Raw genomic sequence first — 17,216 nt, 5'->3', positions numbered from 1 at the left:
TTGTAGATCCACAATTATGATCAGTGATCATCCATGAATTCAACTGAAACAAAAAAAAATTATGTAATAGGTTACATATAAATAGAATTATAATTTCAATCTATTTGTAAACAGAAAGAAATCCAAGTTTTTAGAAAATTACCATAAATTTGTTATGAACAGAATCCACCATAATTTTTCTGCAACTATAATTATTACAAAAAAAAACATTACCAACAATATTATTTAAAAAAAATAAAGATTCAGATTAGCAAAAATTAATACCTGAATTTCATTATATTCAGTTTTGTAGATCCACAATTATGATCAATGATCATCCATGAATTCAACTGAAACAAAAAAAATATGTATTAGGTTACATATAAAATTTTATTTCAAATTACTAAACTATAAAAAAATAGAAAATAATACAACCTATATTTTTTAAAGATGGAGAATCCATAGACAAAGTCTATGATTGCTTGATCTTGCTTTCCAAACAACCACTACAAAAAAAAGCATAAATATTAGAATCCGATGAATCATATAAAATTATCAAAAGTTTTCTTTGCTCATTTGCTTGTAGAATAAAAAATCATGGAATAAAAATATGATCATGTTTAACCAAGAGAACAAAATTGAATAACAATCACCACTACATAAAAAAACAAATAAATACAATTATTAAAAATACTTTACCAATTTGATTTTTTTGCTTGCTTCATCAACTTGTTCATCCAATCTTGTTTTTGATATACAAAAAAACATCAATGGTCCATGGCAGGTACACCTAAAACACAACCAAATAGTACAAAATGAGTAAAACTTTTGATATGATTCAACATAATAATTAAAAATTATAGTAGCATAAAAATTAATCATGCAAAGCACCAAAGCATATGGATAGTACATCAACATGAAAAAAAAAATCAAAATCATACAATAGTAAAGTTGATTCATTATAACCAAAATAATACAAAAGAAATATTATATTCTCAAAATATATGTTTAGCTTAATAAATCCGACTTCTACTGTTTTGGCTGAGCCTCTATATATATAGCTTAGAAGGTAAATCGTTATAATTATCTTTACCATTTTAATTTTAAAAAATAGAAATTTTCTTTAAACAAATATTCGTAATATATTCTAATATTTATCTTCCATTTTTTAAAAAAGAAATATTGTGTAAATAAATTAGATTTCCGATTTTGTAAAACAAATTTCGTTTTTTTTTAATTTTCGTTTTTTATTTTTTATTTTTAAATTAAAACTTAGAAAAGGGTAAAAAAGTCCAGTTTTAAATCTCATTAATGGCAAATTAATAATCTTAAGTCTGAGGATGAATGTGGTGCGTTTCAACAACCTAAATAGAGAAGAAAAACTTGTCCGGAATATTTTTAAGGGTAATTTCATTCAGAGTAAACGACGTTAATTTTTGCGAGATTGGTTGTGAGCTCTTTCGATTTCTCCTTTAATATATTAGATTTAATTTTCTGTCATATTATCTTAAAGCATTCGGAAGACCAAAATAGTCTAATTTGAAAAACACGAGATTGCCGTTGAAAAAGCGTCAACGAGGAGAGTTCTGGGGATAAGTTGCGAGTGGTGTAGAACGTTGTGCTCAACGAATATGATGATTAGTTGATTACCTTGATGATTGTCATATCAGTTACGGTGTTATATAGTTTTAACTACATACAAGGTTGGTGTTATAAGATTATTGCCTTTTAATCCAAATTTTACATGCAATTTCATATCTTAATAACTGTTTTCTTTACAATTCATATTAAATATTTAGTTCAAACTTATCGTCGTCGTAATCAATCAAACTGTATTATCGAGGAGGCATGTTAAAACAAGTGGGTAACGCAAATAAATATTACGAACCGGACGCACACATGTAAATATGTACATGCACGTGCGGACCACATGTTTGTCACGCAGATGATTGTGTTTAGGGTGTGTGCTGAAGCTACCGACTACCGAGCCTATTGTACCATGTTACTGTACCATATAACAATGTAATGAGATTTTCATAATTTCTTTTCACAAATCTTCTGAAGCCTTAATCAAAATCCAATTCAGTGAGAACTAATACTAACATTCAATTTCACCATCTTGAATTACGTTAATCAAATTAGAAGTTCAGTCCGTGATAGAACATTTTCTCATCAATTGGTCAATTATTATACTTTTGTTGTTCTCCAATGCTTAGGACATCTCCTTAAGTGTCATCAAAGGGTTATATCTACGATTAATAACATACCAAAACCAATTCGACAAGTCTCTTTTCTCGATATTAAAAATATTTAAACAAAACCTAATTAACCTATAAAATCAATGAAAACATCGGTTTAAAAACTTTTTTTTAAAAAAGAGATTTTGAGAATGAAGAAAGATTTCATCAGAGAGGAGTGATCGGTACATCAATCGGCCACAAAAGGCCTCAGACGACCGTCGTGAGAATTTTAGATCAAATCTCATCACTTGAATTTTTATCTTCTTCGCATCAAATCAAAACAAAACAAAAATCCTTTTCTTTTGCAAAATAAAAACACAAGATCACGAGGAGGAAAGAAAAAGTTTGATATCCCGGCGATGTTGTTTGTGGTAAACTAGGTTTTGCTTTTATATAGGGACGATGAAGCGAACTCTAGGGTTTTTTTAAAAACTAATACGTCGGCGTTTCCTTAGTTATTGGGCTCAACTTTAAGCCCATTTCTTTTTTAAATGGACTCGAATTCTAAAATTGAAAAGCCTTACACAATTTTTTGTTTTTTTTTCACTACTTGTTTTTTCTTTCTAGATATAAAAAAATAAAGAGTTTACTATATTAATCACAAAATTAAAGTATTTTAATAAACACAATTTTTTTGCATAACATGTTCCCATTACGCTGATGTCCCTCAACAACTGGGGAAAAAACAAATATTACAAATTTTGTTTTTGTTTAAACATATTGGCAATATAAAAATTTATCCATGTGGTATAGACAACAACATATTGGCAATATATGCACATGCATGCTCTAATAAGTTTTTCAATCCTTGCTAGTGGAAACACTGAATAAGAAATATCTCAAATTATGTCAACCTTTTCTTTTGGCAATTATGTTAAACATATATCATTACCGATTCGATCCCATTTTTTTCTTTCTGAAAGTAAGTATTTTTTGAATGAAAGATATATATATGATTGTGAGTCATGGTTCGTTTTTACAAAAGAGATTTCAATTATGGTTGGCCATAAATCTGGCGAGAAGAATATGACGTTCTCTCTGTCAAACAACTTATTTCAGCAAATCTCAAGTAAATAAGAAAAAAAGATGTAAAGGATATAATGTCAAAAAAAAAAAAAAAAATGTAAAGAAAATGACAATTATAAATGAAAGAGTTAGGTGGGGTGAGAAACAGAGAATAAAAATCTCTAGCGAGGGAAGTGTCAAACAGAGACAGTTATATAGCTGTCACTCCCCACTCCCCATCTTACATATTCCTCACCATCTCTCTTGATCTTGTGACTTGTGAACCGCCCCACACACACACACACACTAACACAATGAGAGAGATCCTTCACATTCAAGGTGGCCAATGTGGAAACCAGATTGGTTCCAAGTTCTGGGAAGTCATCTGTGACGAGCACGGCATCGATGCCACCGGACGTTACAGCGGAGACACAGCAGATCTCCAGCTTGAACGTATCAATGTTTACTACAACGAAGCTTCTGGTGGAAGATACGTTCCTCGTGCTGTTCTCATGGATCTTGAGCCTGGTACTATGGATAGTATCAGATCCGGACCGTTTGGTCAGATCTTTCGTCCTGATAATTTCGTCTTTGGCCAGTCTGGTGCTGGTAACAATTGGGCTAAAGGTCATTATACTGAAGGTGCTGAACTTATTGATTCTGTTCTTGATGTTGTTCGTAAAGAAGCTGAGAACTGCGACTGCCTTCAAGGTACGTATATATCTTGTTTTGAAATTTACAGTACATCATGATCCGTATAGTTATGACATCATTTGGATTTAATGTAGTATTCATCGATCTCTTCATGTAAAATAGTATGATATCTACTTAGTATAGAATTGTAGTCACGAGTTCAATAAATAGATCACGGATTAGTAAGAGTTATACTTATACACAACAATTAAATTCATTTTCAATCTTTGTTATTTTTGATTCGTTTTGTTTTGTTACTTTGATAATCTCGTTAAATTTTGTCCCACATTATTGAATTGTGTGCATGTGGGTTCTTCTTCAATAATTCGACCTATCAAATCGTCTCGTTTAATGTAATTGCAAGTGAGGACAGCAAAAATAATTGAACTGCAAGTGCTATGTTTCTGTGGAGTGGGATGTTGTCACTTATTATTGGTAGGGCCAAGCTGTTTTGTATACTACTATTCAAGATTTTTTATTTTTTAATGAAGTTTTATCATATAAAGCTGTTGAGATATGGTATTATATTATTCTGATGTCGTGATCACAACATTTTCAAGGCACCGTGATTGCAGGATAAAAAGATGCAATGGTCCTACTACAAATTAGTTTCTTGGAATTTTGTGGTTTCTTTTTAAGTTTTTATGTCACGTATGGTCAGTACTTACGTGATGCGTTCATACATTGTTTATTTAACTTCAAATATAGCTATGAGTCTATGACTAATGACTAGTCACTACTGCATCAAACATTTGTTTTGCGGAGAGTGATGATATATACTTTGTTTTCTTTAGTGGATAGAAACGTTATGTCTTAGTTGATTTTAGTTAGCAATTAGACTAGTGATCAGATGGATGTTGTTTAATTTGCTCAAGCATTCTATATATGAACACTTTTGGTTCTGCATTCATCATGGAATCATTGTTTGAATCATGGGGCTGCAATATATTACAGGGTTTCAGGTGTGCCACTCGCTGGGAGGAGGCACAGGATCTGGAATGGGAACTCTGTTGATATCAAAGATCCGAGAGGAGTATCCAGACAGAATGATGCTCACGTTCTCTGTTTTCCCATCTCCAAAAGTCTCTGACACAGTCGTTGAGCCTTACAATGCAACTCTCTCTGTCCACCAGCTTGTTGAGAACGCTGATGAATGCATGGTCCTCGACAATGAAGCTCTCTACGACATCTGCTTCCGTACCCTCAAACTCAGCACTCCTAGCTGTAAGTACCATTGAATCCTTCTTATCCCACTAACCCAAAATGTATTTAAAACTCAATCTTGATATTTTCAAAATGTGTTTAAAACTAAATCTTCATATTGTGCATGATGTTGTAGTTGGAGACTTGAACCATTTGATCTCTGCAACAATGAGTGGTGTGACTTGCTCCTTAAGGTTCCCTGGACAGCTAAACTCTGACCTCAGGAAACTCGCTGTGAACCTAATCCCATTCCCACGTCTCCATTTCTTCATGGTAGGTTTCGCGCCGCTCACTTCACGTGGCTCACAACAATACATCTCACTCACAGTCCCTGAGCTGACTCAACAAATGTGGGACTCCAAGAACATGATGTGTGCAGCTGATCCACGTCACGGACGTTACCTCACAGCCTCGGCTATATTCAGAGGACAGATGAGCACAAAAGAAGTGGATGAGCAAATCATTAACATACAAAACAAGAACTCATCTTACTTCGTTGAGTGGATCCCAAACAACGTGAAGTCCAGCGTCTGTGACATCCCACCAAAGGGACTCAAAATGGCGGCGACCTTTGTTGGTAACTCGACGTCGATCCAAGAAATGTTCAGGAGAGTGAGCGAGCAGTTCACGGCTATGTTCAGGCGTAAAGCGTTTCTGCATTGGTACACAGGAGAAGGTATGGACGAAATGGAGTTTACGGAAGCTGAGAGCAATATGAATGATTTGGTCGCTGAATACCAACAGTACCAAGACGCTACAGCTGATGAGGATGAAGAAGTATATGAGGATGAAGAAGTTGAAGGTGAGGAAGCTTATTAGACTTGATCCATCAGTGATCAAATCAAAACATCTATACTAAATGAAACGACTCTTTGATTATCTATCTTTTAAAATTTGATTGTAAGACGCTCAAAAAATGGGAATTTATTTTAATGTGTTTTGTTTTGTTACTTGTTGTTGGTAAAATTGTTATAAAGAAAGTTTGAGTTTCCATTTTTTTTGGGTATCATATATTTGCTATTTTAGTTTATGAAACTTTTTTAAAATTGAAGAAGTTTTTATAAAAGTTTTGTTAATAAGACCTATTAGACCTTGCCATATCAGAGAGTCCTATCGAAGACTGAAGCTCCAAGGCAAAGTGCCTCAAAGATCAGTTCCATGGCTTTTCCACTAAGTCAGAATCATGGGGTTTACAAAAGAGCCACCATCATGCATGTTCTAAGCCAGGGGCTACCTCTTAGTTTTTTTCTATTTTGCTTAATAATCAGACAACACCCATATGATTCTAGAACGCAGGACAAGTGTGCATGTATCAAGTTAGTGCAATAAGATCAGAAACAATCTGCCAACTCTTCCATTACTCTTAAAGAATTCGTCCCCTTTAAGGATTCTACAAATTGAGTCACTAATAACCGATTACAAATTCAGTCTTATAACTCCAACTACTTGGCTCTAGGTTTTTTAGAGACCCTGCTAGCCACAAAATCATCATCTGAGTCGTCATCACTAACATCATCGGAGTTCTTCTTCCTCTTCTTCGTGGCTGGTTTCGAAACAGTTCCCTTCTTTTTGTCTGACAATGCTTCAGAAGGTGATTTTTTTGCCTCCTTCACGGGCACTGATTTGTTGTTGCTTCTCGGAGTAGAAGCTGCAGATTTTGTAGGAGAACTGAACTTTCCACCCTTTTGCAGTTTCTTCTCAAGAACTTTCTTTGCTTTTTCCGCTGGAAGCAAACCAGACTCCATCAACCTGTGATCATAAACACAAAACGGTTTCAAATAATCAGAGCAAGCTAAAATCAAATGATGAACAAACCCACATAATAACCATCACAGATATAAAAATGCTTTGTGTGATTGGTTTAAAAAGGACTCTCCTTTCTTACAAACAATGTCAGTCTCTTTATGATGTTCAAGATTCATGTGAGCTTAAAACCGTGTCACTAAACACAAGAGACCATCAAAAATCAAACACAAGTATGCATTATGTCCCAAAGGAATAAATCAACTTGGTGTAGGACTCAGCTTACACACGGAGTGATCAAAGACAAATGATCAGATACATTACCAAAACAATACATATGTGTAAACATTTTTTAAGTTGCAGGGGAGACAAAGGAATATAAGAGCTCACCAAATCTGAGCCATGTCGCTAGTGGGAATTTGCTTGTAAAGTGACTCGTAGAAAATCCGAAGTGGATCTCTCTGCAGAATTGCAAAAGAAAAAAACAAGAGAAAAACTTCAAACGAATTGGCCAATAAATCTAAAAGTCAAGAGAAAGAGAGAGAGAGCAGCCCAAAAAGCTACCTCTTCAGGTTGGTCTCTCTTCTGACCAGGCAAATCATATACTTTCCTTTCTCTCTTTTTCTTTGTTTCTTCTTCTTTCTCTGTTTTCTTCTTCTCCTAAAACCAGAGATAGGTAGAGACTCATCATCAACACAATGCTACATCAAATTTCTCACCATTCTCTTAATTTATATGCAAACAGAGAGAGAGAGAGAGAGAGAGAGAGAAAGATAAATAAAAATCGAACCTTTGAGACAGCAACAGAGGAATTCCTCTTAGTAACATGAATCTTCTCATCGTCTTCATCATCAATCTCCTCCTTCTTCTTCACTGGCGGCTTTGAACGAGATCCAGATGAAGATAATCTGATGGGTTTGTCATCATCATCGTCTTCCTTCTTCAATTTCTTCGAACCAGCATTGTTGGCGTTCGTGGGTTTCTTCTTCACAAGAGAACTCAAGCTCTTATTGTCTTCCTCAGTCTCCTCTTTATTCATAGCTTTCGAGTCCGCCGATGGCATCTTCTTCAATCAAACAAAAATTTGAAACCTTTACTGGAAAAAAAATTTGGGGAGATCTGAGAAGAAGAAGAAACCAACGGCTGTGTTCCTCCTCCGTCAATTGTGCCCTAATCCAAAAATAAAAGGATGCTTGGGACGGTGTCGTTTCATCTTCTATACCAAAATGCTAAAATTTCACATTTCATTGAACCGGACCAAAATTTCTATTTCTGACTTCGGTTTGGTTCAAGTCTCTTCTGAACCGAATGAGATGGATTTGATTTGGTGTGAAGGTGAAAGTGAAAGCTCACTTTCACACACTCAGTGGCTCTCTACAAACAATATATAAACCAAGAGAAGAAGAAGAAGTCATATGATCTTTATTCAAAATATCAAAGTCATACAAAGAGAAAGAAACCATCAGCTACAATCAAAATAAAACCGGGAAATCACACTTCTTCAAGGCCGCTTGAAATCTTTGTTGCATTGCCAAATGTTCTGCCATTGCTGCCTCCTCCTCTGATTAAGCTTCAAGACACAATAATATAGAGAAAATAAAGACAGCTGCTTATGAGTTTCCTAACTAAATCAATGCCGGGGGGTAGGGGAATAATTCTCAAGAACTTTTTAATAAGCTAATGGGTGTGGTCAGTTGCAAAATATACACCAGGAGATTGATCCTAACTACAAATAGATAAACAACCTAAGTTCCCTAATGAAAAGATAATCTATATGGCTCCAGAAGATGGAGACTTCAACTTGGGAAGTCTAAAAGTCGAAGTGAACAGCTTTGGGACTTCTGAAACTGAGACCGTTGTCGTGTTCACTCTTTTCCTCTTTGAGTTTTTGCTTACCTGATCAAAAAAAATCCCAAAGTAAATCAAATAATGTATATAATACCTTCTGTTCTCTCTACTCCCAAGTATTTAATAACACAGACACCACAAGCATATTCAAATTTATGAACTACCTTTTCATTAGATGATGATGCAGCAGACTTCTCTTTCTTAGCAGTTATATGAGATCCCACCGTGCTTCCATTGCTACGCTTTTCAGGTTTTGTGCATCGTGTTAAAACCGGTGTAAAACCACGAGACTTCTTCAAAGACTCCAGATCCCGTGAGAGTTTAGAGATCTCCTCATCTTTCTTAGTAGAACTCGTCTCCATTTCAGCCATCTTAGCCTTTAACCTTGAGATAGTCTCATCCTTCTCTTGATTAGCTGACTGAAGCTGCTCTTGATAAGATATAAGACTAGAAAATTTCGAATTTGCTTGAGCGATCTCATCATCTTTTGTCTTTAACTTTACAGTAGATCCACTGTGGATACGTTCGAACTGTTCCCACGCAAACCCATTTTCTCGTATAAGATCAGATACCACACATTTCTTTTCAGCAGCAAGCTTCTCATACTCAAGCTTCAGTTTTCTGATTTTTGCCTCCAGTGACTTAATAGCCGAACCTTCTGAGCTGCCACTTTCATCCTGCATATACACATAAAGAAAGAAGGATTTGTATGAGTTCCTGAAACCAAAAAAAGTCTATAAGAGCTTACAAAATTTAAAACTTTGACTTACATTTGTTGTATTCAGAGTGAGGAAATCAAACCAAGCCTTAAAGTCCTTTAACTCATCCATCGTCTGTTCTGCAATTTCCATGAAACAAAAAGATTGAAACTTTTTATTAATTACTATTAGTCCGTAGGAAACAAAAGGAGCGAACTTGATTATAAAATCTTTACCAAAACAGTCACTTACCCAACTTCAAATTGCAAAGCGAACGATCGCTGTCCTTTAATCCGCACAAGAGATTGCATTTAGAGGTCTCAAGCGACTGCCTCTTCTTCGTCGCTTCAATTTCTTTCCTCATCTGTAACAATGAGAAAATTTTCAGACCAATTAAAGTACATTAAACTTCAAAATTGTTAAGCAGAGATGCGAAACCCTAAAAAAAAAACCCTAACTTTATCGGAAATCAGGAATCAAAAAGGGGGTTTTTTACCAGAGAGAGTTGATCTTCGTAATTTCGAACATCAATTACCCAATTCTCGCACTTAGTCTTGATAGAACTTTCAATCATCTTCATATCTTTGAGAAGCGCTTCGACTTGGTCTTGCTTCGTCTGTATAATCTTGACCAAACTCTTGAATATTATATCCCAGTTTTCCCGTTCCGAAGATTCTCCAGTCACCGATTTAACTTCCATCTCGGTAATACCCAAGTTCCAATACCAATTCAAAGAAGCACAACAGAGTTGTAGAGAGAGAGAGAGAGTGTGTGATTTTAGAGAGAGAGATAAGACCGTTATAAGAGTTGCAATACAAAAAAAAAAAAAAAAAAAAAANAAACAGAGAGAGAGAGAGAAAGATTGTTTAATCGATTCGGAGCGTTTAAAGTTTTAAACTTTACAGCCACACACGGCTCTTCAATGGGCCTTTAGTGGGCTCGTTCTTCTACCAATTGAATAAACCGGAGCATGAATTTGTGACTTCGTGATTAAAAACCGAACCGGTTTAGTATAATTGTAGATGTCAGATGCATCGATCAGACAAGTATAGAAAAGTTATGACCTTTTGCAAAAAAAAAACAGAACCAAGAAACTATCAGTCTCTCTCACCAAACAGCTTCCACGTGTCCTCCTCGCGAAAGTAATGGCATTGGCAATTGTTGTATGGTTGCGTTAAGAAATCTACAGATTCATTCATTCCCAAATTCAATACGAAGGTTGTGTGATAATCAATCCTTAATCACAACACTTGTGATCTGAGAGAGAGAGAGAGAGAGAGAGAGAGTGAGAGAGAGAGAGAGAGAGAGAGTTGTTGTTGTGAATCGAAGGATGAAGGCGGAGAAGAGTCAGATTCAGTCCGTGATGGCGTGGATTCGCCGGCAGCCGCCAAAGGTGAAGGCTTTTCTTGCTGTGGTTACGGCAATGGCGGTGCTTGTTTTCCTCAGGGTGATTGTTCATGAACACGACAACCTTTTCATCGCTTCTGAGGCTGTTCATGCCCTTGGTATCGGTGTTCTTATCTACAAGCTCACAAAGGAGAAGACTTGCGCTGGTACTTTATATAACTTTCAAATCATGGAAATTTCTGGGTTCTATAGGTTTTTAGGGATTTGATTATGGAGATTGGGATGCTGTCGTGTTTTTTAAATCTTTTGTTTTTTAAAATGATCTGTGACATTTTTGAAATTTCAATAGGGATATCTCTCAAGACGCAGGAGCTAACGGCTTTGTTTCTGGCTGTGAGATTGTATTGTAGCTTTGTGATGGAGTTTGATCTTCACACATTACTTGATTCAGCTACTTTGGTGACCCCTCTTTGGGTCATTTATATGATTCGTTTCAAGCTTAGACCCACTTATATGGAAGACAAAGACAATTTTGCTATCTACTTTGTCGTAAGTTTACCAAACTCTCTGTTTCATCACTTTTGTATAGTTTTCCATGTGGTTTGAGTGTTAAAACTTGTGTGGTAGAAGAATGTTACTATTAGAGAGAGAGAGAGAAGTCTGGTTTCAGCTCAGTGCAATGCTCTAGAGTAAAGGCTTTTTTTCATTTTGACTCTATCTCTCTGTGTATGAGTTCAATTTTTGTTTATAGATGTCACTATTTGACATTTAAGCTTTGAAATCACATTTTTGGACTTATTTAGTTGTATCAAATACTCGCGCTTTACCTAAGCTTTTATCAAGAACAGAGTTTTTCAACTTGTTTACTGATCGTTATTGAGATTCTTGATACCGATCGATGTATTCGTTCTGAGAGCTTTTTTTCTATCTTGGTTCAGGTAATCCCATGTGCTGTTATATCTTTCTTTATTCATCCATCAACACGTCACCACATCATAAACAGGATTTCTTGGGCATTCTGTGTCTATCTTGAAGCTGTTTCAGTTCTTCCTCAATTAAGGGTCATGCAGAACACTAAGGTACTCGATACTAAAACTTTAAGTTTTTTTGTTACCAAAGGGCTGAGTCTGAATCTTTCTCGAATGTTATGTTTTTTTCTTTTCTCAGATTGTGGAACCATTTACAGCACATTACGTGTTTGCTCTGGGAATTGCTAGGTTCTTGAGTTGTGCACACTGGATCCTTCAGGTTATAGAGTTTTTATTCTTGACATACCACACATTGTAAGCTCATATTATCTCCTTTTTGTACTCTTTTCTCAAAAAATGATTTAAATGCGCGTAGGTGTTGGATACGCAAGGGCGGTTACTGACTGCATTAGGGTCTGGATTGTGGCCTGTAATGGTCCTCCTCTCTGAAATCGTTCAAACCTTCATTCTCGCAGATTTTTGCTATTACTATGTTCAGAGGTAAATACATTTTTACTGTGGCCTTTAAATACTCCACCCATTATGTATAATTGCCACATTGTTGGTGTTGGAATGTTATTCTAATAGAATGTTTCTGTTTTTGGGAACAGTTTAATGGGTGGACAGCTCGTTCTTCGTCTCCCATCTGGTGTGGTGTAAGAAGCTTTTCGGAATGGGTTGCTTGAGCCTGTGGAGGTTTAATGATTAGAGATTTTTGAGATACTTAAAAGTTTTTGATAGCAAAGAAGCATTAATTAGAATTAGCTTTCCAAAATAATGTTAGCTCGGATCTCGTTTGTGATGACGTTTTTACTCGACGATCATATGACTTCACAATTCACAAACAACGCCTACAGTTCCAACTTTTGGCCCACTGGGAAAAAGAATTATAGAAACCTGCCGTTTTGAAAAATTGGTTGGAAACATGCAGAACATCAAAACTGTGATGATCATAAAAGTACGCCATGATGTTCTTTAATATATATGTTTAGAAGACAGGAATAAGTGTGATGTCCGTTTTGTTAATTGAACTCGACACTCGAGATTTCCATGCATAGACGGTTTAGACTCTTAATACGGTCAGAGGTTGCTTGATCCCTGAGTTCACTGTACGAATAAAACCTTGCAAATGGCAACTAATGGAGCTCTTTTTACTTCCTAATTTATTTTACAACATTATAAACAAAAATTAGATATCCTCTCCAAATTTTGTATAAGTTTATCGACTTGAACTCTTTTCGTCGTAATGGGATCAAACAAGTTATGAGAGGTTTGTATGGGACTATACGTCTATATATAGAACTATTGTGTCACATACACACAGACAATTCGTACGTCCGTAAACATTATGCTACAAGAACTATCAACTAAAACCAGCTTAGCAGCTTCAACTTCCATAGTTAATATATAGTTGAAAAATAGATGATGAAAAGGCTCAAATAGTTGATAACACGAACACGAGCTTAAGAGAAGAAAATTTGAGTTATGTAGAAGAAGAAAAGGAAAAAGAGACATGAAATCATCATTATGTTTTGACTAAACATAAAAACCTTTCGTGATGATGAACAATCCGGTCTTCATTTTCTTGATGAGACTTATTTAAATAGTCTATACAATCTGAGATAGCTTCACTGTAGTGAGAGTGTGAGGAGTAGTACGAATTACTGCAAGATATCTTCCGCGTCTCTAACCTCTCACAACCATTGCTGGAGTCAGCGGTTTTGTGAGGACGCACGGTGGCGGAGGAGGAGGAGGAAGGAAAGAAGACTATCCTCATGAAAATCTTGCGGAATTTGGAGAAGAGCTTCATGGACGAAGATAAACCAGTGAAGCTCTTATTATTGTGGTTATGATGACGGTCTAAGTAATGATGATGGTTAAATGGTTCGTTTATATGAATGGTGAATGAGTGCGAGTGTGTGTTAGGAGGAGCTCTCTCAAATGGCTTTTGCATAGTTTTGGGGAGTATATTATAAAGTTTATTATAGCCTGTCTTGCATGTGTTTTGTTTGATTATGATGCTCGTTTTTATAGACTTATTTATACACATTGTAAAGGGTTGTTTAGGAGCTTTTCATAATCTATATATTTTTTTCTTTTTTTTTCCTTTTTGAATGAATTGAAAGGGTTGTTAAATATTGAAATATTAAAATTTGAAGGATTAGTATAAACGTTAGTGAAAAAAGTGAGTTGAGAGATTAAGTGTATGATGTTGCATGTGAACAAATCATTTGTATGGGCTTCCTCTGTCTTCGGCAAAGTGAACTTTTCTTCTTCTATGAAACTTTTGGATATAGAATTGGCTGTATGGATTAGTCAGCTTTCATCTTCAGGATAGATTTGTATATACATGAAATTTTTTTTTCCAAAAAGCATAAGTGATTCAGTTGAGTTCAATCAGCTAAACTATTTGTGTTTGGTTCATAAATCTATATTTATTTATTATTAGTACAATAAATAGTATATCATATGGATTGAAGGATTCAAGAAAAGGGAAAACAGTTTGACCAATTTTTTGTATATATATATTAATGTCCAAAGGTTATTATGAACCTAAATCTTAAATTGAATTTTGACTAATATAGAAAAAAAATTAGAAGTAGCTTATGTTATCACATGGAATGAGACCGAGCTTTCGTTGACAATGAGGAAACATATTTGCCGAGAATTGATCAACGGTTAATCATGAGCTGATTATATAAGGCAAAATTAAAAGCTAAATTGTACTCTCTAGCTAGTAAGTACTATTATCATGGTGTTTGAAAATAAGCTGTGGTCCTGCTTCAGATACATTGTACACTTGGCTTTGAACTAGTAGTTCAGACCATTCCGTAACTATCAATTCAAAATAAAAGAAAAAAATGATTATAATCGCCTAGAGAACAAAACAAGAGTTTGATTATAAATTTGAAGTTGAGCCGAAACAAAAACAAAAAACAAGAGTTTGATTTTAAATTTGAGTATGTTTTTTTCCAAAGAAGTGCATAGGCTTTTGGTGAAATCATTATAGGATGAGGGGCTCTAGTTATATAACTTATACTTGGTTGGTATAATTAAACACAGTTATGATTATGTCTTCTACTTAAAGATATAACAACACCTGGATAATCATAATTAAGTTTAATTACTTTATCATTTCTCTCAAATTATTACGACTAACTAATTTAAAAGTCAATTGGTTTAATGTGTTGGTGTATAGAAAAAAATATATCTAGTAACACAACTGGTCGGGGTTTGTTAATTCGAGAACCTCCAAGTCGGTTGATCTGCTCATATAGATAACATAACACATCCCAATATGTTTCTAATGGTCTAAACATCTACAAAACAAAAATTTAGGTAGGTATCTATTTAAGTCGAGATGGTGACACTAAAACTTACTTATCGTATCATTTTATTTCAATACGGATAAGGCCTAAATGAAACAGAAATTGTATTTAGTTGAATACTGGAACTTGAAGACACCTTGTTGTAGTAAATTGAAAATCCTTTCCGTTCAAATCCTTAAACCATTCTTTACGGTAAATTTGTAGTACATATATTGATTTTTTTTTTTTTTTTTTTNTTTGTAACATGAGAAATGATTGTAATTAAAACAATAAATTAATGACTCGTGTAGTTAATAATTTTTGAGAAATAGTTGAGGAGGTAATATATGTAAAATATTTGTTGACGATGGATAAGAACAATAATAGCGGTGGATTGTATACCATTCAATACACACACCATAGAATATTTCTATTACTTGAATTAATATTTAAAAATTATCATTTTATTTAATTAATGCTCATTCTTCAGACTATACCTTACCGACAAATGTGTCACAAAATTATATGCAAGCGATCTAGCCTACTTGACTCGCATTCAGATTTCTTATGATGATATCGCTCTGTATTGATTTGAACGAGAAACCCTAATTGTTTCTACACACAATATTCACGTTTTGGGATTAAATCCTTTAATTTACAGAAGTTAAAGGAAACAAAATATATATATTTCAAAATCTTATAACAAATGACGATGAAGATGATCTAGTGATATCCTTGTCATTCAGACATAGTTAACACTTAACACGAACGATGATCAAGATTCAAGCATAATTATTAATTACCACCACCATTTTTCATTAGAGACACATGTTATTTTCCGGTGGAACTAAAGAGATATATACTAAGTATTGGTGGAGGAAGAGATGCCGAGAACTCCAGCCCACACTTGCTTCCTCACCTTTGATCTCTGCGGCTGATTCCCAAAGGAGCCGCCACTTCCACATCCACCTCCACCGTTACTTCCGCTGCCGCCGCTGTTTCCACCGACAGTCGTTGTTGAAGATTGGCCACTAGGGTCGCTCATGTTTTTTGCTTTCTTGTTTCCACCGAAGAGTGCTTGTACAAAAGAAATGAAAAACTAAAAGTTGGATAGTTATAGTCGGGATCACGAGAAAGACGCGAGAAGGAATCTTTTCTTTTTTTTCTTACCGCTTGCAATGAAAGATGTACAAACTTCGGCATAATGTAGCTTTAATATTTAGATTATTTTATTTTATAATTTATAGGAAAATAAATATATATATATAATATATAAACTATTTAATTGGTATATAGATAGTTTAATTTTATAATTTGTAAAAAATAAAGTGAATATGTCAATGTTTTGAGTAGAAAATATAGTTTTTCAAAAAGATATCTCAAATGAGAAATTCTTCCATAAAATTCTCATAATTTTTTAATAAATAAATACTATTTTGTACTTTATTTTGTATTTTTAGTAAGAATCTCCCAATAGAAATGCTTCAAAGTATCATCTTATCTTCGAATCCAACGGTGGATAACTAATGGAGGCCATGTGTTACTACTACTACGCACTAGTCACTACGATATATGTATATCTTTAGCAACAACATTAATTATTTTATTAGAGATGCAGCCGCCACGCCACGCACTCAACCTATACCACTCACACCACCATTATTGAGGCCTTCACTCTTCAGCATGACGCATTCACTTTGACGTCATTAATAAGTAGCTACTCTTTTCTTTTTAAAGAGGAAAAAAAAATCGAAATGTATAATTTGTCAAATACGTACATTATTCTAAATAATGTATTTTATATATATACAAGTATGAAAGTGACGAAGATACTGGTCAAATATAAAACATACAAAACATCTCTAGACAAAACGGATGTCGACTTTTTACGATATTTGTGAAACATCAAACCTGAAGTCAAAATGTGAATAATACAACAAATATTTGTTCAAAGCCCCTAAAATTTGACATAGTAAGGACGCATTCAGATATTAAAAGGCATTTTCACATCAGTTATGGTCTTATGGATAATTTTGATAATTTCCTTATTTAAATTTTTTCTCATGCTTGGCATTTCTTATAATTATAATTTTTATAACATAGTTAACGTAATTTACCCAAAATGTAGTTAACGTAATTTACCCAAAATGTAATTTTTATCACTTGCGTCAGCGGTAGGCCTGT

The 17,216-nt window shown here is 34.5% G+C and overlaps 5 protein-coding genes across 5 annotated transcripts; 2 read left to right on the top strand and 3 right to left on the bottom strand.

Moving 5' to 3' along the window:
• LOC104740697 (tubulin beta-5 chain) lies at positions 3,458–6,117 on the top strand. The gene is made up of 3 exons (XM_010461378.2): positions 3,458–3,935; positions 4,872–5,141; positions 5,257–6,117. The coding sequence occupies exons 1-3, from the start codon at positions 3,539–3,541 to the stop codon at positions 5,937–5,939; spliced, it is 1,350 nt and encodes a 449-aa protein (XP_010459680.1). The 5' UTR covers positions 3,458–3,538; the 3' UTR covers positions 5,940–6,117.
• On the bottom strand, positions 6,447–8,041 carry LOC104740696 (uncharacterized protein DDB_G0283697-like). The gene is made up of 4 exons (XM_010461377.2): positions 7,654–8,041; positions 7,428–7,523; positions 7,254–7,324; positions 6,447–6,869 (listed from the first exon to the last, which is right to left on the bottom strand). Exons 1-4 carry the CDS (start codon positions 7,924–7,926, stop codon positions 6,563–6,565), a joined length of 747 nt encoding a protein of 248 aa, XP_010459679.1. The 5' UTR covers positions 7,927–8,041; the 3' UTR covers positions 6,447–6,562.
• LOC104740695 lies at positions 8,272–10,217 on the bottom strand. The gene is made up of 5 exons (XM_010461376.2): positions 9,906–10,217; positions 9,662–9,773; positions 9,482–9,549; positions 8,876–9,388; positions 8,272–8,759 (listed from the first exon to the last, which is right to left on the bottom strand). The coding sequence occupies exons 1-5, from the start codon at positions 10,107–10,109 to the stop codon at positions 8,634–8,636; spliced, it is 1,023 nt and encodes a 340-aa protein (XP_010459678.1). The 5' UTR covers positions 10,110–10,217; the 3' UTR covers positions 8,272–8,633.
• Positions 10,475–12,611, top strand: LOC104740694 (putative ER lumen protein-retaining receptor C28H8.4). The gene is made up of 6 exons (XM_010461375.2): positions 10,475–10,962; positions 11,106–11,305; positions 11,695–11,835; positions 11,924–12,004; positions 12,101–12,225; positions 12,336–12,611. The coding sequence occupies exons 1-6, from the start codon at positions 10,740–10,742 to the stop codon at positions 12,382–12,384; spliced, it is 819 nt and encodes a 272-aa protein (XP_010459677.1). The 5' UTR covers positions 10,475–10,739; the 3' UTR covers positions 12,385–12,611.
• On the bottom strand, positions 15,697–16,219 carry LOC109128900 (endo-1,4-beta-xylanase B-like). The gene has a single exon (XM_019236118.1). It carries the CDS (start codon positions 16,075–16,077, stop codon positions 15,895–15,897), a length of 183 nt encoding a protein of 60 aa, XP_019091663.1. The 5' UTR covers positions 16,078–16,219; the 3' UTR covers positions 15,697–15,894.

Source organism: Camelina sativa, chromosome 14, assembly GCF_000633955.1.
Source record: "Camelina sativa cultivar DH55 chromosome 14, Cs, whole genome shotgun sequence".
NCBI lineage: Eukaryota > Viridiplantae > Streptophyta > Magnoliopsida > Brassicales > Brassicaceae > Camelina > Camelina sativa.
This window is presented reverse-complemented; position numbering and strand designations above follow the sequence as displayed.

Bases quoted from the DNA above. Each gene is read 5' to 3' on its own strand.
- LOC104740697 (XM_010461378.2), top strand. From the start codon at position 3,539: ATGAGAGAGATCCTTCACATTCAAGGTGGCCAATGTGGAAACCAGATT. The intron at 3,936-4,871 runs GTACGTATATAT...AATATATTACAG, and splicing joins GAACTGCGACTGCCTTCAAG to GGTTTCAGGTGTGCCACTCG. The intron at 5,142-5,256 runs GTAAGTACCATT...ATGATGTTGTAG, and splicing joins CAAACTCAGCACTCCTAGCT to TTGGAGACTTGAACCATTTG.
- LOC104740696 (XM_010461377.2), bottom strand. From the start codon at position 7,926: ATGCCATCGGCGGACTCGAAAGCTATGAATAAAGAGGAGACTGAGGAA. The intron at 7,325-7,427 runs GTAGCTTTTTGG...GCAATTCTGCAG, and splicing joins AGAGAGACCAACCTGAAGAG to AGAGATCCACTTCGGATTTT. The intron at 6,870-7,253 runs GTGAGCTCTTAT...TTATGATCACAG, and splicing joins AGCGACATGGCTCAGATTTG to GTTGATGGAGTCTGGTTTGC.
- LOC104740695 (XM_010461376.2), bottom strand. From the start codon at position 10,109: ATGGAAGTTAAATCGGTGACTGGAGAATCTTCGGAACGGGAAAACTGG. The intron at 9,774-9,905 runs GTAAAAAACCCC...TCATTGTTACAG, and splicing joins ACGAAGATCAACTCTCTCTG to ATGAGGAAAGAAATTGAAGC. The intron at 8,760-8,875 runs GTAGTTCATAAA...TTTTTTGATCAG, and splicing joins CATCATCATCTAATGAAAAG to GTAAGCAAAAACTCAAAGAG.
- LOC104740694 (XM_010461375.2), top strand. From the start codon at position 10,740: ATGAAGGCGGAGAAGAGTCAGATTCAGTCCGTGATGGCGTGGATTCGC. The intron at 10,963-11,105 runs GTACTTTATATA...AAATTTCAATAG, and splicing joins AAAGGAGAAGACTTGCGCTG to GGATATCTCTCAAGACGCAG. The intron at 11,836-11,923 runs GTACTCGATACT...TTCTTTTCTCAG, and splicing joins GGGTCATGCAGAACACTAAG to ATTGTGGAACCATTTACAGC.
- LOC109128900 (XM_019236118.1), bottom strand. From the start codon at position 16,077: ATGAGCGACCCTAGTGGCCAATCTTCAACAACGACTGTCGGTGGAAAC.